Here is a 27,352-nt window from a genome sequence, read left to right as displayed (position 1 = left end):
AATCTATAGGAAATGTTAAATAAAACAATTAGAATTATAAGGTGTAGGAATCACGTCACCCATACTAGTAAACAGTACATTTGGTCTATTTGGTGTTTGGTCTGGAGAAGAGCAAACTCTGTTTTTTAAAATGTAACACAATGGTTGACATTACTAATAAGATTGTGTTTCTAAACAAACAACCCCTTTTTTAGCAACATTAGGATAATAAAAGAGCGGGGAAAACGTAAGGTTCCAACCCTATGCCTTGCATTTGCATTCACCTCTTCACAAGGTAACTCATAAAAGCATTTTGGAAATTAATGTGTCCGCTGTATAAAGAAGAACCATTGTAGTTCAAGAAATAAACGTGGTAGGAAAACAACATCGCAAAATAAAGAAGTTTGCACCATACAGAATGTATTTCAAAATTCCAGTTTGAAAATATTCATAACTCGCGCTCTTTAAATTTATTGTAAATTTGTCCTCCTAAAACTGTATGCAATTGAAAAGAAAACTGCGACTCTTGTTGTTGTAAAGAGAAAGCAACATTGTCTCATAATGGCTGCAGCATGCGTGTTATGTGATCTAGATAAAGGTTTGCTGAAGTCTTTCTTCTATTTCTGAAGCATTGCTCTGTCATTACGTACAAAAGTTGCGATGGCAGAGAAAGCGGCTGCGCGCGCCCTCTGACAAATTGCGTGACGTCAAAAAGCCGTGCGACAGCAGCGTCCTCCCTTTTGCTCGTGCGTGTCTGAAAGCGCCCTCTCACTGCCGTAGGATTACAACACCCGGCAAGCGCTGCACGACTACCAGTCGCTTCTTCACCCACCGATAACTATACCTTCTGATCGGGTGACTGTAGTTGGAGAGCTCGAGAAAAACATCCCACTCTTTCCGACACAATGCCCAAGAATAAAGGTGAGACGGGGTAGAGGACAGAAGGCGGGGGTGTACAGATGTCTGTGCTAGGCCTTTCACGGTTGCCAGTTTGGCAGGCACACGGGCCTTGGTTTGATTCTCCTAGTTTATTTTCTTAGTACTTTGTGAACTTGTTTGTTAGGCATGGGTAGTTGTGATGCAGCACCAGTGCCTGTCGGAGTTCCGGTTTTCTTCAGAGGTTTAATGTAACTCAGCTGACGCCGCATGATTCGCCGCTTCCAAGTGGTACCTATGTCTTCAAATACCCCCTAGAGCACCTGACTTTCAGTCTACAGTCCATTACATTTTTGGAACTTGTAATTTTGCATTTTCGTGCTACCAAGTGCTGTTGCCTTCAAAATCCAGGACTAGCTGAAGGAAGGTCTCCCCTGATGTGGTGGTTCACTTGGCAGTTGTGGGCAAACATGTCTCACTTATCCGACATTCATATTTCTTTTCATAGGCTCTGTGTTCTTATTCGTTCGTAGTCTGTTTATTTTTGTTTCTTTTAAATCGTGAATGGTTTGTGGCTTGATTGTTTCCTGTTAATCAGATTGGGTCGTATCTATTGGCTATTAACCTTTCCAAAAGGCTTATTGAAGCCCTGAGACTCAAAGCCATGTCCGTGTGACGTTTTGCACTTTCATCTTTTATGTGAATTTTATGTCCATCTGCGCCAAAAATACATCCTTCCGCTTCAGAGCTCATGCCAATTTTGTCCAAGCAAGGTCAGCATTACTATACATGCACATGAGCTCCTCGTCCATGATTTGTTTTGGAGTTGCTAGCTATTTCGCTGGCACTATAATAATTAGGCGAAAGATGCCTCCTGTGTACATGAATTTGTACCTTCACTGATGAAATCCACAAGAACTCTTCTCTGATGAATTTTACACGTTGAATTGTTATAGTCTGTTTTTAATTGATATATTTTATCTTTTTATTTTAATATAGTTGTAGGGATATGTGTATGCATAAGTTGTATTTGCTGTGCATTTATGGTGTTCCATTCGTCTTGCTCTAATAATTGCTCCTGGTGTATTCATCTTGTGCTCTTATTAGCCGATTAAAGAATTTTTGACTGACTGACTTGCCCGTTAAGGTTGACTTTGTTTTTAGGCGTTTCTCTATATGGCTCTACAGTGGCACTCTAGTCATGGCGCTGTATAGTACCACCGGCACCTGAAACGGTTTGCCTAATACTACCTCTATAGTTCATATTGTCAGGCATGCACAGATCTTAAATTAGCACAATTTCTGGTGCCTTGCATGCAAGTGCGATGGTAAACACCTGCAAAAAAGTATTAGAAACTTCAAGTTGGGGGTTGCCATTAAAAGAACAGAAGAACATTTATGTTAAGAATCAAACCTCCCCTATCTGTCTTTCAATTCTCTTGAGCAACCTCGCCCTCACATCACGCTTAAATGTTTTTTCAGTTTGTAAAACATCTTATTGTGGATTGTTTCTGTGGTGCCTAATAATCTTGCCTAGACACTGCTCAGTGACTTTATTTTGTACTCTCCCATGTAGAGTATTCTAAAATGGCTCAAGAGGTTGTGAGGTGGGGACATTTTGGAGCTATTGTCAAAGTCGACCCATTCATAACCTTACCTTAATATCCACTTCTGTATGATAATTTCAGCGCCACTAGAATTGTGGCAGTGGAGGAGCAACCTTTGTGGTGTGCTTGAATGTGTTCTACTGCAAATATGTGGAATTATGGGTGGCAGTGTTCTCCATTTGGTCATGTTGACACATTGCTGTAAATGCAATCCCAACGCTGTGCCAAACAGAGGTTTCTTAAATAATAGTCTAGCCATACATAGCACGCTTGACATTTTAGCCACCCAATAATAACTTTGTGTTTCATGTTGGCACGAGAAAACCTTTGGATGATACCGTCCCTGCTAACTGCCAGAATAAAATTGTATAAAATAGAACATTGCATTCAGCAGATTACAACCTAGTAGAATGACACCTCTAACGATTGCATCTTTAAATCCTACTTTTTCAGTTGTTTTATAGTACTGGTTTTCCGTCCCGTTACTGTTTAGTGTCCACAATCTACCTTTACTGATCTTTATAGTAAGCACCAGCTTGCAGAACAGTTTTTTTAGGTCTCGCGACCTATCGATGCTCGCAAGCGCATCGAGCGGAGCGAGAATTAAAGTGGCGAAAACATCCTGAAACCAAAGGGCTTTCAGCCCCGCGGTTTTCATGCAGTTCACGTGAACCACGTGATTAAACATGCACGCGCATCGGCAACATTTCTCAATCACCCTCCCACAGGCACGCCCCCCATCAGGCTTCCCTCCTAATCCGCCGCAACATTTCTCAATCACCCTCCCACAGGCACGCCCCCCCACCAGGCTCTCCCACCCCCATCAGGCTTCCCTCCTAATCCGCCGCAACATTTCTCAATCACCCTCCCACAGGCAAGCCCCCCTACCAGGCTCTCCTGCCCCCATCCGGCTTCCCTCCTAATCTGCCTCCCCTCGCTCGCATTCCCGCCCCAGGCTCTCCGCCCCCATCCGGCTTCCCTCCGCCATCTGCCTGCCACACTAGAGCTGCGGACGCCTCAATCTCCTCCCACCTCGCATGGCCGTCCTTTCTGCCCCCCAGCACTTCAGATTGTTTTAGGAGGGACTGAACTGAACGCTCATTCACAGAAGCTTAGCAGAGCAGAGAGCCTGGCAGCGTCATTGTCTGCACACAAAGCTGTGGGGCTGCTTTAAGCCCGTGCAAAAGGTGGACTTTTCCTTAAAACCACATGACGGTTTGCTTTGAGCATACGTTTCTGGTAATCAGAATTTCAAATTTAAAAGCATAAATAAGATCTTGTATACTTGCTGATATCAACCACTAACGTGAAAATGTTTGTGAATGGTTTGCACTCTGAAAAACACGGACCACGCGCCGTATATGAAGTTGGCGCTTCCGGCATTACACTAGCAGGCCTAGCCAGTAAGGCGCGTGCGTTGTTACAGTACTAGAGCACAGCTGCAGCCCTCGCGCACCACCACCAGGCTCTCCCGCCCCCATCTGGCTTCCCTCCTAATCCGCCTCCCCTCGCTCGCGTTCCCGCCCCAGGCTCTCCCGCCCCCATCCGGCTTCCCTCCGCCATCTGCCTGCCACACTAGAGCTGCGGACGCCTCAATCTCCTCCCACCTCGCATGGCCGTCCTTTCTGCCCGCCAGCACTTCAGTTCCGTCCCCCCTAAAACAATCTGAACGCTCATTCACAGAAGCTTAGCAGAGCAGAGAGCCTGGCAGCGTCATTGTCTGCACACAAAGCTGTGGGGCTGCTTTAAGCCCATGCAAAAGGTGGACTTTTCCTTAAAACCACATGACGGTTTGCTTTGAACATACGTTTCTGGTAATCGGAATTTCAAATTTAAAAGCATAAATAAGATCTTGTATACTTGCTGATATCAACCACTAACGTGAAAATGTTTGTGAATGGTTTACACTCTGAAAAACACGGACCACGCGCCGTATATGAAGTTGGCGCTTCCGGCGTTACGCTAGCAGGCCTAGCCAGTAAGGCGCGTGCGTTGTTACAGTACTAGAGCACAGCTGCAGCCCTCGCGCACCACATCAAGCGAAGCTAAAGCGCTAAGATGCTCCTTCCGTGGGAGCTGCGCACTTTACACAATCCAGAAAATTAAACGTCACATTTATTCTCACCAGTGCTTTCATTTTGCAGCATTTTGTGTTTGCATTACAATTTTAGCCTTTAACATAAAGGCTCCTAAATAAAATATTTTCTCAACAGTTCAAATTCCCTACAATAAAACAGCAGAAACGGCACAGAGACTGCCCAGAATATTAATAAAAATCGCTTACAAACTGACAAACTCGCTTATCTAGAATATTAAAATATGTGCACGAAGGATCGCACGTTTGAAACACACGAACAGGAACGACACCTTTGAGGCCCAACGGCACGTGCCAAGCATAGGTTCCCAGACCTCAAACAGTGCAAATTGTCCTCAGGGCAGAAGAAGGTCTTTAGGAGTGGACACCCGATGCAAAACGTGACAGCAACACAAACCTGGTGACAGGAAACACTGTACAGCTACAGCCACAACATTTACCAATCCAATTGTGCATTCTGCGTTGTCAAGGCAGATGCGGTTATGTGTTAATGCATCACGTGCGCTATCATGACACGTGACTTTTAGTCTGCTCTCCCAATGAATTTCCACTGTTTAACTTCGTCATGGGGGGGGGGTGTTTAATATCGCCACATCAAAGGCATCAATCACCCTCCCACAGGCTTCCCCAGCGCTGCCCCGCCCCCTGCTTCACGGCCAGGCCATCTGTTCCCAGCAGCAGCATTTCTCCTGCGCCAGGCCACATTAAAGGCTCTGTGCCACTTTCACCCACACAGCACCACTTTCAGAAACGCAACGCCACTCACCCACGCAACGCCACTCACCCACGCAACGCCACTCACCCACGCAACGCCACTCACCCACGCAACGCCACTCACCCACGCAACGCCACTCACCCACGCAACGCCACTCACCCACGCAACGCCACTCACCCACGCAACGCCACTCACCCACGCAACGCCACTCACCCACGCAACGCCACTCACCCACGCAACGCCACTCACCCACGCAACGCCACTCACCCACGCAACGCCACTTTCAAACACGCAACGCCACTTTCAAACACGCAACGCCACTTTCACCCACACTGTGCAGTGCACAATAGGTCTCGCAGTAGGAAAGTTGGAGCTATTGCTTTTGTAAATGACAAAGCCCTTTATGTTTTTAAAATGAAAACAAAAATAAAAGGCATTGTTATTTGCAATTGTAATAGCTCCAACTTTCCTACTGCGAGACCTATTGGCAACGCCAGTGCTTGTTTCTTTTACTTTGCATATGATAATTCAAGTGTCTCACTAGTAGTCTCTTTAAGATTGAAGACTGACCATACAAAGGTAAGTAACATGGATGTTTTCTTTACTGAGTTCTCTTGAATTGTCTGCTGTTTTAGTGTATGAGTTGTAACCTGAATTTAGATAAATAATGCAATCTAAAGTGTTTCATGATAAAGAAGCAGTTATTTATTCTGAATTACATTTATGTATGTCAGGGTTTTCATACCTCGTACAAAAATCACCCCAATAATTGGGAGCATTAATACGGTCTCGAAAGGTTTCACCTCATTGAAACCAAAATACCTTGGTTCAGCAATCAACATCTGCACGGTGACAGTTCATCCTTTGTAAATTATCTGCCTCAGTGATACTCCGCATGTGGTGCATTTTTAGTAACCCGTTGTAACTGCACCCCTTAATTATGTATTTTTTGTCTATGTGCTTTTTATGATTCGTCATGAATCGAAATAAAGTTGTTTTGAACTTGAACTTGAACTAGTAACTTATGATCAAGGTGAGCTGGGAACAAATTCTATTTTGTTGAAATTTGCAAATCATGCAGCAGAGGGTGGGATGTGTGGCACAAGCGCTAGAATGCTTGATATGCTGGGTAAAAATAACGGTAGCTATATGTAATCAGATTTGTATTTATTTTTAACCCGTTTGCTTCTTCTGTCGGCCAGCGGCAGTCACGAGCACTACCTGGCTAGTGCTGCGCTCGTCCGTTGGCAGACGTGGCCCCGCCCACTCTTCAAAATGACTGCACCATGGCGGAATTTCCACCGCGGTAAAGGGGTTAAGCGTTCACAAGATCGGCACTCTGATCGTGTCAACATTTTAACGTCTGGCTACAGACCACTTTCTGTTGTAAGTGTTTACGAGCTCAATAGAGCGCCATAGCATATCGCAGATTGTAACACTGCCTTTGACTTTACATTGAGTGAGTGTAATTACGGCTCACAGTTTCATGGTATTTTTTTTAAACCTTTCCGTGTGTGTGTGTGTGTGTGTGTATGTATATATGTGCATATATATGTATGTGTGTGTATATATATATATATATATATATATATATATATATATATATATATATACACACACACACACACACAGGAAACCCTTTGAAGAGACGTGCCACGCGAAGGTTGATCAGCTCTCTTTATTATGGTTGCCTGCCAGCAGGAACTCACGAGGAACAGCTTTTCAAAATAAAATGCCAGACGCGTTTCAGGTAAGACCTTTCTTCAGTGGCATGTGGTTGTAAGAGACTGCAAGCGCTTCGAACTGCACAGTTTATGATTTCCAGCACCTGTCCTTGTGGGCGTGGTCATTTGCATGGCCTTGTGGGTGATGTAGTGCAATTTCTGTATTACCCCAGTGGGTTCGCTGTCTTTGCAGTCTCTGAATGAACTCATGAATCTTGCATTGTCCAAGATAGTGCCTGCCGAGCTTTAAAACACCAAATTGTAGCTTGCGAGCTGGCTCCCTCCCTGCAAAGGCTCCAGCTCACCTTCGCTCACAAATCAGAAATTGCACTACATCACCCACAAGGCCATGCAAATGACCACGCCCACAAGGACAGGTGCTGGAAATCATAAACTGTGCAGTTCGAAGCGCTTGCAGTCTCTTACAACCACATGCCACTGAAGAAAGGTCTTACCTGAAACGCGTCTGGCATTTTATTTTGAAAAGCTGTTCCTCGTGAGGCAGGCAACCATAATAAAGAGAGCTGATCAACCTTCGTGTGGCACGTCTCTTCAAAGGGTTTCCTGTTTGTGTGTGTTAAAATATATATATATATATATATATATATATATATATATATATATATTATCAATACTATTGGTATTTATCATATTCATTTTTTGTTTTGAGGTCGGATGGAACTGTAAAATGGCATATTTTCACGTTTCTCTTGGATGTGCACCCAAAACATAAACGCCTGTCATTTAATTAAATTAAGCAGCCACGTATAACCAAACACTACACTTAAAGTTACATATTAACGTTATCCTACAAATATGTTAACATGCTTGTGTTTAAAGAAATCTCTTCCTGTTTTTTAACTCTTCATGCTGTCTATCTGCTTGGCTGTTGCCTGGAATTCATTAAAGACAGCACTGAGAGTCTCTTACAAGAAGCACCATTTTCAGTATTTTTCCGCTTTTAAAAATATATAGGCAGGAAACCTTGTTTTCTGTCTGTATTCTTTTTTAAAAAAATCATTAAACGCAAAACCGGAAGCAATATGTGTAATGTAGTTTCTGAAGTAATTTTTTATTTTCTTTCCATTGTATAAAGGACAGGGGTGTGGAAGTTAATAAAATATCTACTTGTCTATGGGACAGGTTTCTTCATAAATGTACTTGTCCTGTACCAAAGTCCACTTGTCCCTTTGGTCCCTTGTAGTGCTGCTGCAAATTATGGCAGCAATCTCATTATATAAGAGCTCTGATATAGCCTCTCTGACTATGCCAGGGCTCATACCATAGTAGTGTTTGAATACTTGCAATCCCCTTATGTTGCCACGTATCCACAGATCTACATGCTGGGGCTTAAAGTAGTGGTAATCAATAGCTCCAGGGTTAGAATGCTCTTTCAAGTCTGTGCAAACCTACTAACTATATAGCATGTTTTGAGGGTTTTCAACAACTCTTCTCTAATCTTTTCACATACTGAGAAATGTTGGAAATTTACGCCTGACAATGGCAGACGTAAACCTTCTTCCAGAGTTGGGGGAAAAAGTGGTTGGAGGGATAGTGAACTTATAAACACTCTATTTTTGCATGAGCAAATCTACACATGCACATTTGCTCATGCTAAAACGCAGTTCATAAAGATTTTCTAAAAGTACTATTTCTTGTCCTGCTTATGTAAATTCTTGGGAATTCACGCAAGCTGTATAGCTGCACTTAATGCAATGACATGTACCATGGGTGCACTTTTGAAACTTTCTTTAATAATTGGGCCCCTAATTTGGTCTGGCATTGACCGTGACCTTTTGTGTTTGTTAAAATTCAGTCTCTCTGTATCGGCTGTTTCCCTGTGAGTGACCGCATTCTGCTCTTGAACAAGGAGCATATCGGCACACAAAGTAGTTTTGTTCAGTGCCAATAACTATTTAGGCAGTGTGTGCTTTTTGAGACCAAAACCAATTTTTGGTTTTGCTAATGTTTGTTATAATGGTGAGGGCCCGACCGATCCCACACCAAAATGGTTTTGCAAAAAACATGCCAAATAAAGTCGCGCATTGACAACTAAAAAGCTGACCACAAATTTCAAACCTACTGGCTCTGCCAGTGCTTGTTTATTTTTGTTTCCCATCATCTTATTGAAACTAGTTACACTGATTTTCCATTATGAAAATGTTTGGGAAATACTAGCATGCATCAACACGTTACTAAATGATGCTGTGAAGAAATGTTACTTGACATTTTAAGTAGAATAGTTTAAATGTTGTTTTTTTTCCTGCTTTCATTTTTTATAAACATTTTATTTTGACAGCAAAGGATCGTCAGTCTTGCTTTCAAGCTTCTGCAAATATTTGCATCAAATCAGAAAGCATTCTGGGAGCATTATACATAACATCATATTGCTAAACCTTGAAAACGTGTGTATGCATTTTTATACTGGAAACACGGTCAGTAGTGCAGTCAGAGCTTACAACATTTACTTGGAGTGCGCTTCCTATAATAAAGGCTTTCAATTAATGAACCATGAATACAAGTTTGAACAGCATTAACATAAGGACCAAAATATTACCTTAACTGCAGACCGTGACCTTCCATTATCCATAATGTAGTACTAAAATCTGGCATCCAAAGGGTTTGGGCTGTAAGCAATATGTCCTGGGTTTTGGGCTATAGGAATTCCACATCCCAGAAAGGGTCACTGTTTACTCCACATGATGCAGGCATACATTTCAATCCAGAAGCATTTTCATTTTAATTTCAAAATATGCCTTATGATCCCGGTCTATTACCACCAGTACCTGAAATGGACTGGTCACTGAATAGCTTCTAAAACTCACTAGCAAAACTGCGATTAACCTGTATCCGCTGTGCCCAAACTTTAGTACTTGGCAATACCTGTGTAAAGCTGTGATGGCAAACTTTGGCACTAAGTGATTCTTGTGTGTGCTTTTTGTGTACTGTGGCATTCTAAATGATTTTTGGTCTACATGGTTGATTTCTCTTGGCACGAAGCAGTGCACAGCAAAATAACTTTATCTCTCTCTCTTCCATGGGTTGTCTGTATTGGCAAACACTTGTCTTGAGATCCCCAGTGGGCAAAATTTGTTGGGCCAGTTCGGCGTCTTCTGCAAGCCGAGTGGGCTGGAGATAAACCTAAACAAAACAATATACATGGTATTGAATCCCTGCCAGATGGCCAGATCGCACCCAGTCCTTAATCGTTCTTTACTGGAGAGGGTTTGTAACTTTTGAATACTGGAGGCTCACCCTTAACCCCTTCTATGCTCATGACGAGCTGAGCTCGTCATGTAACGCGGGTTTTTCAAAAACCCAGCGCACAGCGGGAAAACCGCTAGCGCGCAAGGTGTTAAGGAACATTTTGGTTTGACACCTCCGATCCAAAAGTGTAAACTCAGACTAGAGCATTATACTTGTGGTATCCTGAGAGCCTCGAAAGGATCCAGCTTTTGCCTAATAACACCCACATTGCAAATTTACAACTTGGAAGTTCTGGGGAGAGGAGTCTCTATATAGTGGTGAACTCTGGGGGCAAAACAATGTAAATTGTATATCACTGAAGGAAAATGGTGTTCTCAGAATCCTTACCAATCTTAGTGCCACTCGGATTAGACCTTGGCATTCGACCTCTTGCCCTTTGAAGTAAAACTCAGACCTCTGCTGTATTGGAAGAGTCTGATCCTCAGCAGACTTATTGTCCTTTTGGCCGGACCTGGAAGAAATTTTAAAACTTCTTAGGGCTCTCCGGACCCCATCACAGGGGTGTATTAGGCACAGTATTGAAGAGATTGGGTGCAGAAATATGGGGGCCCACGTAGAAACATTGTGTGATACCTGGTCCATACTTAAGGAGCTGCATTACAAGCATGAAGATGGTTGATTCCATAGGGCGGCGAGGGGGTGGGGGGCAGGTACCCTGACCTCGGCTATTTGGGAATTTAAAGACCCATATTGTCTGAGAGTGATTGGATACAATCAAGCCCCTGGCTGCCAGATCTTTGTCAAGTTCTGTGTCCGGTCCTTGCAGCTTGGATCCGTTACTGTGAAGTGGCATCGTCTCCACAACGAGGCTGAACCTGACTAAAGCTGTCCTTTTTGCCATGAGGCTAAGGAAAATGTAGGCCATGTCCTGTATTTTTGTCCACAGTATTGCCCACATAGGAGTAAATGAATCTTGCTGCTGTGCCGCAATGTGAGCATTAGGGACTACAAAATTGCAACTAGAATACTTAATGCAGACCTCGCTCAACCAATTGTTTCTTGCTTTCTCGCATAAATGTGGAGACAGACAGAAAAGGGCTGCCCTGTTTCTGCTTAATGCATTGTGTCCAGAACCTGTGTGTTGTCTTTTGCAGTTTCCAGTGATTTTATAAATTGTATGCTGTTTTTGAATACAGTATTACAGCATATTTATTTATTATAAGTTTTAAATAGCGCTAGCTAGACCCAGAGGTATCGGAGCGCTTTAAATACACATGGGAACATAAATTGCATTGCATAGCAGGACCTAGAGATGCTTAACGAATATAAGCTAAACATTATAATTATGTAGGTGCCATATCAGGAATACAAATTAATTGGTCGAAGTCTGCTCTATTCTCCTTAACGGATAGGACCGCGCATTTTCCCCTGGACTACCCCTAATATGGGAAACTGAGGAAATAAAATATCTCGGTATCATTGTGTCCAGAAACCGAGAGGCTCTCATTAGGCCTAATTATGGCACTGTCCTGGATAAATTGACCGATACCATCACTAAGTGGATCCATCTCCCACTTTCAGTGGCAGGGCGCATCTCCCTGATCAGGATGGTGGTCCTTCCCAAGCTGCTATATCTCTTCACTAACATACAGTACATCCCTGGATCCCACTTCTTCCGCGCCCTCCATTCCCAATTATCGCGACTTATATGGGGTGGCAAACAGGCCAGGATTATCCTAAAGACACTAATGTTACCTTATCGTCAAAGCCGGTTTGATGTTCCAAACTTCCAATGCTATTATGACTGTGCCCAGGGCCACTTCGTCGCGTACTGGTTTCAGCCTCCTCCCTTCATGGCCCACCTAGCTGTGGAGGACGGATATATGAGGCCCGTACAACCGTCGGGATATTTATACACTGCGTTGCGTGTCACAGACTGGGACCCGACCACAGTTGACTGCACGGTTCAGGCTTGGAAGCGCCTAGCTGACCACATGGAGGTCGAGTTTCTATATTCACCATGTATGCCTCTAGCGCATGACCCAAGATTGCGCGTCTCCTGTGAAGAGATTGGCCGTAAACTGCTCACGAAATTGGCGATTCATACGTGGAGCGATCTATACCTCCAGGGACAATTTCGTACATCGGCTCAATTCTTTGGGGAGAACACCCCCTCAGTAATGGATACGTTCCTTTATGTTCGGCTTCGTCAGAACGTTAAAGCGGTCACTCCCAACTTCCCTGACGAGCCAGACACCTTGGCGCCCCTACACACCCTATTACAAACAGACACCCCAAGACATGTTGTGTCTATGCTATACAAACATGCACAGCCTGCCCCATCGCCCCCACCGCTAAAAGCACGCAGCGACTGGGACAGCGACCTAGAAGTCCCGCTGTCGGACGAACAATGGGAGGAAAGCTGCTCGCACACCAATGCAGTGACCGGTAATGCTCGTCTCAGACTGATTCATTTCAAATTCTTGCACCGACTTTACTATACCCCTTCCAAACTTTTCCGTTTCGGTCTTCAAGACAACGACAAATGCCTCGGATGCAAAGGCGAGAGTGCTGACTTCTTCAACCTGGAGTTGACATGCCCTGCTGTAGCTGAATATTGGCATGAGATATTTAGAGCATTGTCCGACATGGTCGGTCGACATCGCTCCTTGTCCTAAGGTTGCCCTGCTGGGTCACATGGCCCCAGCGCTGAAATCACAAAGGAAATTTTTCCCACTGGGCCTCCTATTAGCTAAACGCAATGTGGCATGTAGATGGGGTAGGGGCCGAGCGCCTACATTTAAGATGTGGCTAAACACAATGTCTACTTGGAAAGATCAACTTCCAAATCATGCCGAACTCTTACCACACAAGTCACGTCCCAAGGATCTCTTGGGGCCCCCTCACTGCATATCTCCTTCGTGAGCAGGGCGAGGAACCTTCGGAAACGTGAAATTACAGTGGAAAATCCTAAACTAACCCCTCTCCCTTACTCAAACCTGGCCCTGATACCCTGCCAGCCGTGTCTTTCCCCCTCCCATCCTCCCCCCCCCCCCCCCCCCCCCCCCAGGTATCATCCTACATATAGGCTAGACTACATACTATGCCCTATGGAGATTCACCCAAGACATTGCCCTACCCTCTGAACTAGTTGGAGACTTGACCATATATCTTGCCAGCTTAAGATACCCGGCGTTTGACTGATATGCAAAGTGTACTCAATACCAGGTTGCTTACTCAATTCACTTGCATGTTATAAGTATCACTACATCCACGGCCTTTGCACGCTATTACTCTCACAGATTTGATTATGGAATACCCCCTCACCCCCCCCCCCCCCCCACCCCCTACCCTCTCCCTCCCATGTCAGCCAGAAGTCTTTAGCGGGTGCGGAGCAACACTAACCCCGGCGAAGGTTGATTCTCTATCTACTTGGTACCACTCTATGGCTCCTCACCTCAAGGTCCTTTAATCCACATACTGTGTATGGTGGGATATCATGGGAGGGAACAGTTTCTGTTGGTTTTTGCAGTTTGTTAAAAAATGATAAAAGAAACCTCAGATGTATACTGCTTGCATACACTATGCTTCCTTACTGTAGTTATAATGCACACTTCAACAGGTTATGCCAACTTTACATCGCGGCCGGCCCAGCAGGGTTGTAGGAGGCATGCTGTGTCAAATTTCTATTGCCTAGCCTTTCTGAATATAATCTTGCCCAGGACTCATTTGTAGCTGCTGGCCTGCAGCCGCAGGTTGTAGGCGTGAAGCTGTGTACTACCCCTTTTTTTGTCATCAATAAAGGTTTAAAAAAAAATTATAATTATGTATTAAGATATAAGCTAAACATTATTAAGCATAACATTACATCACAGGACATAAAGGTACATGAGGGTATACGCAACACATTATGATTAGGCACACAGTGAAGGGTAGGGAGGAAGGTCAAGATGTCGAACCATGCCTTTAACCATCAATCCTAAATGGACAAGTGAACAGGGGGACAACTAGGCTATTGGTCTAGGTTTGTTTACTTGGACATTAAAGTATTTCTTGAGGGGAAGGAATTTCAGGTCCCTTATGAAGTATGGGAAGGAGGGGTTGCATCTGAGGTCAATCGGGAGTGAGTTCCATATCCTGAGTACGTTACCAGAAAAGGATCTGGACTGTGGTTTTCTTTTTCAATTTCCGAGGGATGGGAAGGAGTGAGTTGGAGCTTCTCGGGATCTGGATCTTCAGTTTTAACCAATTTGCTGTTTAGGTAGTTGGGGGAATGTGATGAAGGGTTTTGTGTGATTCAACCCAATTTGTAGGTACATCTGCCTTCAATGGGCAGCCTTTTGAGGGAGCGGAGGGTTGGTGTGATGTGTTTAAACCTTTTTACCCTAGTTATGAGTTGAGCTGCCATGTTAAGGACTGAACTTAGTTGGCCTAGGTGAGCTTTCGGCGTCCCTGTAAGGATGGCGTTCCCGAAGTCTAGTTTGGAGAGGACTAGGGATTGAACAATAGTCTTGAAATCTTCCTGGGGAATGAAAGGTTTAATTTTCTTCTGGTGTTTTATTGAGTAAAGTGCACTTTTTCAATAAGTTTTTGTCTAGTGTAATGCCTAGTGACTTAACCCAGATGTTTATTTTTTGTAGCTAACATTATTAATTCAGTTTTGTCTGGGTTCAGTTTTAAGTGGTTTGCGTTAAACCAGGATTGGATCTTGGTTAGTGTGACATGGAGGTGTCGGATGTCACTGAGTGATTGGATTTTGTAGTAGAGTTGGGTGTCGTCTGCATATAGGTTATATTTAACTCCTGCTTGTTTCAGAATTATTGTAAGGGGTTCCATGAAGAGATTGAAGTGGGCTGGGGAGAGGATCGAGCCTTGAGGGACCCCAAGTGTGACCTGTGTTAGTTTAGAGAGACAGGAGTTGATTTTAATAAGTTGCAAGCGTTGCTGAAGGTAGGAAGCGAACAATTTTAGTACTATGCCATTAATGCCAGAATGGCCATTCAAACTCTCAAGTAAGGCTGGATGATTTATTGTGTTGAAAGCAGTAGATAGGTCAATAAGGATGAGAAGACAGGCTTCACCATCTAAGGCTCCGTGGATATCATCTGAGATATTGAGCATGGCTGTTTCGGTGCTACACCCTTTCCCGAATCCTGATTGAAAGGTGTCGGAGGTTGAAATCATCAATATGTTTAAGTTGTTGGAGAATGCACTTCTCCAGGGTGTTGGCAAGGAACGGAAGGTTGGATAGGTCTTAGGTTGTTGAGATCGCTAGGGTTGGCCCCTGGTTTTTTGAGTATGGGTGTGATTTGTCCTAATTGAAGGGATTCTGGGACGCAGCCTGATGTGAGAGAGGAGTTGATGATTTTAGTCCAGGCAGGGGTAATGATGTGGTTGAGTTTTTCTACTATTGTGGCTGGGAGAGGGTCCATAGCTCGCAATTATATTGAAGACCGTGTTTTTCGACACAAGATCAAAGGTAGACCAGTTTGCATAATTTTTCATCTGGTAGCGGACCTGGTTGTCTTTGATATGAATAAGATGTGCTTGGCCGAGTATAGAGGGGCAGGTTAAGATTGACGGTGTATTGGAGGTTTAGATGAAGTATTGATACATTTTTGTGACTTTGTGAAGAAGCTGTCAATTTCTTCGCATCCATCCTTGGCCGCTTTTATTTCGTGAGGGGATGTGCTGTTCCTTTGCCTTTTGACAATGTTGAAGAGTTCTCTAGGTCCATTTTTGGCCTAGTCTAGTTGTCTGCGGAAGAATGAGGACTTTTCTCTAAAAATGTGCTTTTTGTATTCTGACCGTGCAGATTTAAGTAGCACTAGCACTTGTCGATGGGTTTGATCTCCAAGCCCTTTTCGCAAGTCTAAGTTGTCGTCTTTCGGTATTCAGATCCACATTGAACCATGATTTAGATATGATCGTTCCCAATTGTTTGAGTGGCGCTGCTTGATCTAATATCTCCGTGATTGTTGAGTGAAAGTGAGCTGTGAGGTCATCGGCCGATAAGGAGGTAGGCTGGGACTGTAGATGGGCTTGAATCTCAGATTCAAGTTTGGAAATAGGGACTTCGTTGATGTTCCTGATCCAGTGCTTGGGTTTGTCAGATCGTATTGGATGGTATCTGACATGTGAGTCGATATTAAACAATATGAGGTGGTGGTCAGACTAGTCAATGGGAGAGATCATTCTCAGAGAAACTAGTTCGTTTTTGGTGATGAGCGCATCCAGAGTTGCTCCTTTGTGTGTTGGTTCATTGCAGAGTTGTTTGAGGTTGGTTATTTCTAGCAGGTTGGATAGGTTTTGGGTAGTGGTGTCTTCTGTGTTATTCCAGTGGATATTAATGTCACCCAGGAACACGTCTTGCGTGTCTGTTAGGGTGAAACAAGTTATTAGGTCGGTTAGTTCTTTGGTGAAGAGGGCATGCTCACCAGATGGATGGTGTGAAATGTGATGGGCGTGGTGCCTTTGACTGGAAGTTCAACACTGAGGTACTCCCGAGTCCAGTATTCCGCAGATTTTAATGTGGTAATCTGTATACATTCTTTGCAGTCAATCGCTAGCCCGCCACCTGTTTTGAGCAGTCTGTCCTGTCTAATGATGTTGTATCCTGGCGGGATGAGAAGGTTTAGAATGGGGGTAGAATGGTTGTTGAGCCAGGATTCTGTGAGGAATGTTAAGTGTTTATTCTCCAAGTATCACTTCAGCAATGTCTGTGGCGTGTTGCACTGCTGATCTACAGTAGAGGAGCATGCAAGAGTGTGCAGGAAGTTTTAATGTCTGGGTGTGCTGTATGGATAGAAGTGTATTGTGCTGGGGGGTCTGGGCGAGAGTACTGGCCTAGAGATTCTATTTCTGCCAACTATGACTGGGATTGAGGTGGGAGCTGTATTCGACTCACCTCGCAACGAGCCAGATCTCATCAGCTTCTATTACTGAAATGGGGCGGAGAGCTCAGTTAGGTCGATGAGTCTGTCTCTCCAAAGTAATGGAGGGCCATGGGGGGGGGGGTCAGGTGGGGCCATGGAAGAAACTGTGTGGGGAGAAGGTGTGTAGCTACCCGGAGAGTATGAGACAGGTGGCTTAAACCGGTTGGGAGGGTCTAGTTGCAGGAGTAGGATGTCAGCAGCTAGGGCGTCTATTTTCTGCTCCATTCTGTTCAGTTGTTGGGTAATTGAGATGAAGGAGTTTTTAGTCCTCGGAGGGAGCAGCGTACGACTAGAGACTGTGGAAGGAGAGTACTAGGTTGTGGTTTTCAACAGTATCATTGGGGTTAAGCAAGGGGATGATTCAGCGTGGGGAGTTGGGTCAATGATGCTTCCAGTCTTGAGGTAAGGGGGAGGTGTTGCGGGTTTTGGGCCCAAGAGAGGGTAGTGAGCAAAGGTAAGGAGGGGGTCGGTGTCCACGGGATTTGTCGTGAGATTGGTGGTGGAGACAGTTTGGGAATGTGGTCGTGGGTCCGGGTAAGAAGAAAGGTGAGCAGTGGTTTGAGGGAGGTCGGTATCTGAGGGATTACCAGTGGCGTTGGACTTGGGGATGATTTGGGCAGATGGAGTAAAGTCAGTGTTGGAGTTGGGGATAGTTTGCAAGGGTGAAGTCGGGTCTACTGAGGTGAAGGGCGGGTGGCTATGGCGAGTTCAGTAGCGGAGCGACTGCAGTTTGTGTCCGATCTGTCTGGCTCGGGGTCAGCCTTGCGGTGTTTGTTAGCATATGTCATAATGCATTATGTCTAGGTTTCCTGAAATTAACTTTGCCTTGAACAAATTGTTCTGATAAAGCTCTCATATGCTACTAGTTCTTATGTTTTTTTTTTGTTGTCATATTGTACAGTTTTTAACGATTTCTAAGTATGGGGAGTATGTAATGCCCAAGTGTGTTGCATGTTGCAATTCCGAATACGCTTTCAAGACCATGCATGTTTGTTAAATAAGATTTTGTCTTAGATTAGCGAGTGCCTTTTATCCGCTTTATTCAATGTTTGTCAGAATGACAAACAGTCTTTCGCCAGAGGCCTGTCTCATTCCTGACCTTTATAGATGACCGCAGGTACTTGGTATAACCTGACTGGGGGTCATCTTCTTGTGCCTTCTAGAGCGCATTAGGTGGATTTTGACAGTTTATCCCGATTTTGTACCATGTTTTTATTGATACATATCTTCTCTCTAGATATTGCTGCTGCTGCAGTCCATATTCCAACCGTACCTGCACTGGAGAGGTATTCCGTTGTAGACCGAATACTGTTTTATATGCCCTTATTTGATGGGTTTCCAGAATAGCTGCGTCTTTTCCGTGCTGGACTTCATTTGTGTAGGCACGCTCGACAAAAGTTTTGCTTTAATGACTACTAATAATGGCTTTTTGCTATTGAGCAGAAGGCAAATATTAGGCCATTTCCTTTTTTTATTCGATTCTCATATGTTTGAAAATTAAATAGAGTATCTATGTATAATCATAGATACTTGTGTTTGCTGACTGCTTCCAGGTTTGTGTTGCCAAGCTTAAATGATTGTAGTTTCTGGTCTTGACGATTCATGGTTAGGACTTTGGTCTTTGTTGTGTTTATTTCTAGCATATTTGTTTTGGCGAAGTGGCTGTTTGTTGATCACTCTTTGGAGGCCCACTCTTTTGTAGCTTAACAGATCTATATCGTCAGCGTATGATAGATGTGTAACAGGTAGTGTACCCAGGTGTGGATGATGCAAGTTAACTTGGCTTGGCGAGAGATCCGCCATATATTGGTTAAACAAGTGAGGTGTTAAAACACAGCCTTGTTTTAGTCTTGCTTCTGTACGAATTTTCCTGGTGAGACTCCTGCCATGAGCCATTTTGACTTGCATCCACGTGTTTGTATACAGTTACATTATAGCCCTAAAAATTGGTAGCATAGAGGACCTCTATTAACTCGGTCAAAAGCCACCTTAAAGTCTAAAAAACATAGATGCAGGTTTTTTTTGTGCTGCCGCAAGCTCTTGTCTGCCATTAGGCCCAAGGCGGGTATGTTTGTGGTGGTACCAGAGCCCCTATGGAATCCTGACTGGTTAATGGGTATTATTTTATTATTTTTTGACCAGTCTACTAGATCTCGAAGTATCAGTGAAGCGTAGTACCTTGCTGCAAAATCTATTAAGGCGATCACTGTATAACTTTTTGATTCTGTTATGATCACCTTCTTTGTACCCTGGGTTGATTATTGATCTTCTCGAACTTTCGGGCAAGTGTGCTTGTATCTGGACATCTGGGCTGTCCAAAAGTCAGTGTAAAAAGCTTGTAGAATACCATTTGGGCCTGGGGGCCCGTCAAGTCGGCCTGATCTTATTACTTGAGATTTTATCTTTGTATTGAAGGTGGTGCTATTGCAAAGTTCGTAATCTTCGGGTGCATTCTGATTCTGTACGTATCTTGAGTATTGTATGTGCATATTGTGCCTGTTCTTTTAAACTATCCAGTTCTGAAGGTGTAATATGTTAGGGTTAAGTGTGCTATGCTGTGACCCGGCTAAGGAGTGATTAAGGGGTCTCAAAACGTTGTCACTTTTGTGCTCTGCTTTAACGAAAGTGGTGGTTAGGTGGAGTATCCAGGCAACGTTAATCATCTTTGGAGATCTTGTAAGGCCATTTATTAGCTCCCAAAAAGATCTGGTGTTTGATTGCTTTGCCTTAAATAGACGTTTGGACCAAACATTATCGGTTTGTGTTCTTTTGTCTTCCCAAATTTGCTTTTTGTACTGCTTCTCGAGGCTTTTAATATTTTCCCCATATATTTTGGACAAAACAGTGCCCCTTATAGATCTAATGCCACCTCAATTTCTTTCTTAGGTTCCTGGCTCTTTTGGCCAGATGTTTGAACTGCATGCACCTTGATCTACCAGGTTGATTTACTGTACGGGCATCTTTTAGTAGATTTGTTAAAAAGGGAGCCAAAGGTCCTACTTGCGAGCCCTTCCTTGAATCATAGTTTATCAATTCCTTTGCCCTACTGGCTATTTTGGGGCGAGAGTTACTTGACCATCTTAGGCGCTTCAAATTGATTGTTGTTGTTGTTTGTCCTACCTCTGGTGGCGCTGTTGTGTCCTTGTAGGGAAGTTATTAGTTCAAGATGTTGATACGAATGGTCATTTTTGGTGGTGTATTTGATGGAAAACTCCTTTGTTTGGCAAAGCAGTGGTAGAGTAAGAATTGTGTAGTCTACTATAGACGGAGTACGGGCCATGATATGTGCAGGTCGTAGGTCTATCCTGCGAGTTCCATTTAATACACTCATTCCAAGATGTTCTAGGTCTGTCACTATCTTCTGTCCACTTAAATCATGTTGTTTCAGAGTTGGACGTTTTTGGGGTTGTATTGCCCATATTGCATTTGCTGTTGACAAGTGATCATCTTCCTCTGGTGTGTATACTACATTTGAATTAAAATTATTTCCCATGTTGTGTTTTCAAACCTTATTTCTATTATTGCAGTTGTCAATTTATTGAATAAGACATTTTCGTTATCTCTTTTGGATATGCATAGAGATTCTATGTCCGGACCGGAGGCGAGGATTATGCTCACTTCTCTCTTCGCTTTATTACAAAATTCCACCACAGCAGCTCATCACAACTGCAACCAAAACTACATTTCCCAAAGCAAGGGCAAAAAGAACAACATTCTTCTAGTCCTTTAACTCTGTCTACAGCATATCAGTCCATAATAGGCGTCGTCACTTCCTATTCGTCCTCTTTCTTCGCTGCTCGGCAGCTCTAAGATGAGTGTTTTCTTTTGTCTCTGTGGTTTTGGGGAATGATGTGGCCTTGAGGGGCACGTATTTCTGTGTCTTTTATTCCAGATTCCCTGCCTAGCTGGGGGACCGTGTCAGTGCTCCTTACGCGGCTTTGCCCCGTACGTTGACGGCGGTGCGGTCCTCCGCCCGACAGAGGGCGCTGCGGGGGGGCGACGCGGGTCGCGGAGCGTGTCTGATGTCAGTCTGCCTGTCACTTTGCCAGATGCGCTTCGGCCCCAGTCTCTGTCTGAGCCCCGCAGAATTAATCCCTGCCTGCAATCGCCCAGCTTCGTACTGGGTCTGTACTTGATCCCTTGCCTCCTCACGCCCGCTCGGCGGGTCGGTAGCGGTGAGCTGCACCTCGGACTACAACCGCCGCTCCGGGTAGGTATTTCTGTGTGGCCCGCAGTATTTGGCCACGTGGACATCTGGGCAGGCAGTAGGGTTCCCCTAAATAGTGTGGGAAGTTGGGTGTCCCAGGGGTTGATGGCCCCGTCTGAGTACTGCTTTGCGCAGCCCAAATTTCCTGAGAGCTCTTCAGATAATGAAGTCTCGCCTCAGTTGGGGTGTTAGTTTTGGGATTACCCGGACAGGTGCCCCCCCCAAGGAGCCGGAAGGTGCGGAACCCCCTCCCAAGCAAGCGTGCGTTGACTGGGTGGACTCTGGTGCTTTGGTGGCCTTAAGCAGGTGTTCTTGGAGCATACCGCTCCTATTGTGGCGCCTCAGCCCACTGCCCTGGTGTCGGAGGCCCCCCCCCCCCCCCCCCCCCATCCCCCAGCACGGTGATACCCCGGATGACTCGGACGACGAGGCGGGGTCCTCAAGATAATGGAGACCTTCGTGGCCTACTAACCAACCGAAGGCGGGCATCTCCGACATGCTGGACCCGGACGACCTAGTGCATCCTAGGTCGGCGGAGTGGGTCCCCGCCAAGAAGACCGTGCTGTACGTGGCGTCCCGCCTTTGGAAACCTTTGGAGAACAAGGCCAGGAGTCGGTTGAGGGCGGGTAAGGTGTCCTTGACATCGGAGATTGAAAGTAATATGGCGAAATTTTTGGCCAAATTTATCAGACACGAAGAAGGGGATTGATAGGTCCTGGCGGGCATGCCAGAACAAGCTGCTGGATGCCATTAAGCCCATGACCAAGATCCTGGACATGGAGGAGGAAGCCCGTGGCTCTGGGGCCCTTATTGACCCTGCGATCTTGTCTGCCTGGGCGCAGCCGCTATCTGTTTCATGGGGAAGGCGAACTGCGCGCTTAACATGGAAAGGCGTAGGTCCCTCCTCATTAAGGTGGATCCTAAGTTGGGCGACCTGGCCTGTTCAGAGGCAGGTGCTTCGGCTCAGGGTGGTCTCTTTGGGGAGCCCTTTATTAAGGAGTTAGGGAAGTTTGTGGCTACATTCACCTCCCAGGATAAGGCGCAGGCAAATATAAAGAGGGTTTTTACCCCTCTGGCTTTTCCCGGGGCCAGTGTGGGTCGAAGCCGCCTGCCCGGCCGTGGACACTATCAGCAGCCCTAGGGAAGGGAGCAAGGCTCCGGCAGAGGCCAGTATCAGACGGACCAGCGGTATACCAACTTTTACCCCACGTGGGGACAGAAGTTCAGAGGCCGAGAGACTTACAGGAGTCTTGACGGATGAGCCTCCGGTAAGTGTGCTGCCAGCGGCGCTGTTGCGAGTCGGTGGCAGGCTGGCACTGTTCCTTTCCGCTTGGGAGTCCCTGGCGGGGGATGCGTGGGTCCTTCAGTCGGTCAAAGGTTTCCACATAGAGTTTCTCTGGATGCCCCGTCAGAGGGTCAGACCCCGTCTGCTAGTTTTCTGCGAAGCGGACTCTGCCTTTGTGGACGAGGAGGTGGCAGGCTTGCTCCGGAAAGGGGAGGTGTCTCTTTGTGGTGCCGTCAGGAGTCTGCCGTGTTCGAACTGAGTCTTGCCTCGTATTTTTGATTCTGACTAATTGTCTCCCACTGTAGATGCTTTCTAGCCTTCCTGGCACATTGCCTCTGTCTTTTTATTTGATAAAGATCCAGTGGATTAGCTTGATCTCTTTGGTTTATTAATTACTCAGTTGAGACTGGATTGCTGTCAACTGAAACGCTAGGTGGCGATGGTGGATTTCTTTTGTTAGGTGTTTTATAGTATTTACAGGGTTCTTGCAATAGGTTGCCGATCTCTTGCATATTTTCGTTTGGTGATGTTGTTTCTAGAGATTTTTTTTTTCCCCGTTTTGGTAGTTCATTCTTCAGTGAACCATATGGCTCAAGTGATAGGTTGCTCTGTTTGCCCTCATTCAGTATGCTAATTTAGATGGTTGGTAGTCACATAATTTGTCAGGCATTGGTCCACTTGGACAATGGTTTGCTGGTGTAATGGCGGCTGTGTGGTTTTTCTGTGTTATGAGTTCCGCCAATGTTTCAAGTTTTGAATTTATGGCGGTAATATGCCCTGCTATGATGTACATTAAGTTAATCTGGATATCCAATTTATCCGACTGCATGTTAAGAACGCTATTTGAAGATTGCAAGGTATTTAATAATAGTGTTCAGGTAAAATCTTCCACTTTTTTATATCCGGTTTATCCTTATTTTAGTTTGTCACACTTAGGAGGCCCACTCTTTTGTAGCTTAACAGAACTATATCGTCGGCATATGATAAATGTGTAACAGGTAGTGTACCAGGCATGGAGGATGCAAGTGGTCTGTTCTTTTGTGTCACTGATCACCTTTAGTAATCCAGCTCTGTCGTGCATACCATTGTAACTGTACGTTTGGGCCTGTTTTTCTCTGATGCAGCACTTTAATTTTCCTATAGGAAATTGCATCAGGAAATATGTTTATGTAAAATACCACCCCACCCCCCTTCCACCAAACCATCTCAAAATGTTTCACAGAGGAGCTGCGTTTGTTAACTTTTTGGTGGAAAGTTTCCTGAAGATTTGGCAAATAACGGCCAAGTTAGTAGCATACCAAAATATCTGTTTCCAATGGAAACCTTTTTCTAACTAACTACACAGTGGAAATACACTTCTTTATGTATGTTTGACAGTAAAGTGGTTATTGAACCCTGCTTTTACCAAGTACAATTTCTTATACATTTTGTGTAGTGATCCTTCTATACCTCAGATTCTGAAAATACAGGAGATTGACCCCTTTCTAATAGCCAAATCACCAGGCTGTGTAGACGGTGGCCACATATAAAGAGGACTTAGTAATGAGTCTTTAAATGTATTTCTGGTGGGGTATAAACCAGCACTCTACATGGACTATTAAAGTGATTCATTCCAGTGTATCCCTTTCCATACATATTTTCCAGACTAAATCTATCTGAAGTTGGCCATCTTAACTCCACTGCGCAGTGTGCTCTAGATATGTGCTGTACCATCCAGCCGCCTTAGGTTTTACACTTGGTGCAGGGATTTTTGGTACTCATGTGATCAGCTCCACATTCCACAACCCAGGTACTTCATACCTGTAGTCTCCTTAACTTTTTTCAGGGCCAAGTCATAACTAAGTAATTCAGTAAAAGTTCCATACACTAGACATTCTTAATAATTGCATTGCAGATCACTACTTTAAAATATCCCCAGTGTGTTGTACAATTCTCCACCAGACCTACATTTTCCCTAAAAGTTATGATCCATTTCATCCCGGACCATGGTTTTGGAAGCCAGATTGTTCTTAGCCAGAACTTATAGTTTCCAGAAGGGGGTTATTCGTAAGGTGTCTACACCATGACTTTGCCAGTAGTTGGTGGTTGTGAGTGGGTATAATCTTACATAAATATTCTACACTTGTACAACGTCCCACCATCACTACTTTTACCCGGAAATAATTGGCATGTGGAGTAAATTAATCCATAGAGGAGCGTTCTTTACCCTTTTCACGCAGCCAGAGACGTGATAGCCGTTCTTTCATATCTAATTTGGCTTTATCCCCTAGATGTCATTGGTGTGATGACCTATTGAGGAATTAGTCTAACATGTAATCCAACTAAAATCAACCCACAGTAATGCGGAGTGGTTTCAATATTCAGCCACTATTCTCATTCTAATATGCAGGAACTCGTACGGGTGAAAATTGGGTGCCTAAATGCATATCAACTAGACAGGATACCCATAATCGTCGTCATAAAATCTTTATTTCGGTAAAAAAAGACCATAAAAGCACAGGTTAAAATATGGACAGATGTATATGTGTTACAGTTTATACATGGCAATTGATTATTGCAAATCACATTCAAATTAGAACAATAAAATTGAATTCTATTAAAAACCTGTCAGTATTTTTAAATGTTACAAAAAAGACGGAGCAAGTTTATAAATTAGCCCATATACCATGCATTAACCCTGGTCAATTGAAACAATACGAATACGCCACATAGCTGCCAGAAACTTCGAAACCGCAAAAACAATTGGTCCAGCGGTGTCAGTTTTCAATATTCTGAGTGCATGCGCACATTGCTGGAAACGAAGGTTTTAGCACAATTGGATAAGCCAATGCCTCCTCGATTTTTAAATAGGCAGGGCAAAAAAAGTGTCTCCTATTCGCTTTGACATTCGCACTGAGGGCAGTTTTTCGGAGCAGACATTTGCATGTGAAGGTTCGTAGGGGTAGAACGCCATATCTTCATTGCACATGCAGTTTTCTGGCTAACACAGGGTAAATTATATCTAGGAAACATTCAAAACTATATATCTTTCATCAAAAGAAAAGTAGCGGTTTTGGAGCAGATATTGGGATTACACAGTGCCACGTTCAAGTTCCCAACAAGGGGTGGTGAGGGACAGAGTCTCTGAATTAAACAGAATACTCTCACCCAGTCAAGAGATCAGGGCTAGATCCAACACCGTTTTTTAGCTCACTGCACCATCCCAGTTTCAGAACCTGGCTGTATGCAAATTAGTCTGTTCCTGTCCCAGTGCATGATGGGAACAGGGCAAACCAAACTACAAAAGCCAATTCTTACACTGGGAAGGAAACAAGCTACCGGGGACCGGTTTCTGGCATTTCAGCCTCTTCGGCCCGGCTTGCTTGAATCCTGATGGTGCAATGAGCAAGGGACTCACATCTGAGTATACCCTTCCACGCTTAGGGTGGACAAAAATATTTACAACAAGGGGTGGTGAGGGACAGAGTCTTTGAATTAAACAGAATACTCTCACCCAGTCAAGAGATCAGGGCTAGATCCAACACCGTTTTTTTAGCTCACTGCACCATCCCAGTTTCAGAACCTGGCTGTATGCAAATTAGTCTGTTCCTGTCCCAGTGCATGATGGGAACAGGGCAAACCAAACTACAAAAGCCAATTCTTACACTGGGAAGGAAACAAGCTACCGGAGACCGGTTTCTGGCATTTCAGCCTCTTCGGCCCGGCTTGCTTGAATCCTGATGGTGCAATGAGCAAGGGACTCACATCTGAGTATACCCTTCCACGCTTAGGGTGGACAAAAATATTTACAACAAGGGGTGGTGAGGGACAGAGTCGGTAGCTTGTCTCCTTTCTGGTAAAGAATTGGCTTGGTAGTTTAGTCTGCCCTGTTCCCATGATGCACTGGGCCAGGGACAGACTGATTTGCATATAGCCAGGTTCTGAGCTGGGATGGGGCAGTGAGATAAATAACGGTGATGGATCAAGCCCTGATCTTTGGACTGGGTAAGAGTGGTCTGCTCAATTCAGACACTCTGTTCATCACCACCCCCTTTTGCAAAACGTTCAAGTTCCCAGCGCGAAATACCTTCGCTAGCATAATGGCCGAAATCTCTTTGCAACCCTGCTCGGGGTCAGACCATAGGACGTAAAGTCCCCACCTGGTCAATTCCTTCTTGATATACATAAGCCAGGGGGATTTGGAGTATGCTCAGGGAAGTGAGTATTTCCTGAGCTCCTGCCTATAGTTAATCGGCTCTGGCGTGACCCAAAGCAGACGCCAGAACCTTAGTGGTTTTAGGGTAACTCCTCATTGATTGGCAAAATCCCCATATCGAGTCTTAGTGGGAAGAGCGGGGTACTGGGTGGAAGGGCTAGCAAGTGCCTTAGAAAGTTGTTCTCTACCCAAGTGAATTGGGTGTTGTTACAATGTCCCCATAGTTCACCACCGTACATACTTTCACCCCTAGCTTGAGATTTGTAGACCTCCAAAGGGGGGGGGGGGGCAAGAGGCTTAATCGTTGAGACATTAGATAGTTTGAGGATCCCACCAGATAATTGGGCAAGTTTTAATTGGGATTTAGTTTGCTGGGGACCCCACGACAGACTCATTAATTGTGACCCCTAGGTAAACAAAGGTTCTTACCCTTTCCAATCTAGTTTTACCTATGGTGGGATTGGGTCTTGTGGTTCTAGGCGGGTGGAAGATCATGTATTTTGTTTTAAGTGAGTTGATCTCCAGTC

At 44.6% G+C, this 27,352-nt stretch overlaps 1 protein-coding gene across 1 annotated transcript in view; it reads left to right on the top strand.

The window, feature by feature from the left end:
* Positions 1–620: 620 nt before the first annotated feature.
* Positions 621–27,352, top strand: part of EIF1AX (eukaryotic translation initiation factor 1A X-linked) — a 61,815-nt gene continuing 35,083 nt past the window's right edge. Inside the window, exon 1 of the mRNA XM_086934350.1 lies at positions 621–900. Within this exon, the coding sequence (XP_086790476.1) occupies positions 885–900 (16 nt within the window). The 5' untranslated portion in view covers positions 621–884. The remainder of the gene's footprint in view (positions 901–27,352) is intronic.

Source organism: Lissotriton vulgaris, chromosome 8 (assembly GCF_964263255.1).
Source record: "Lissotriton vulgaris chromosome 8, aLisVul1.2, whole genome shotgun sequence".
NCBI lineage: Eukaryota > Metazoa > Chordata > Amphibia > Caudata > Salamandridae > Lissotriton > Lissotriton vulgaris.
This window is presented reverse-complemented; position numbering and strand designations above follow the sequence as displayed.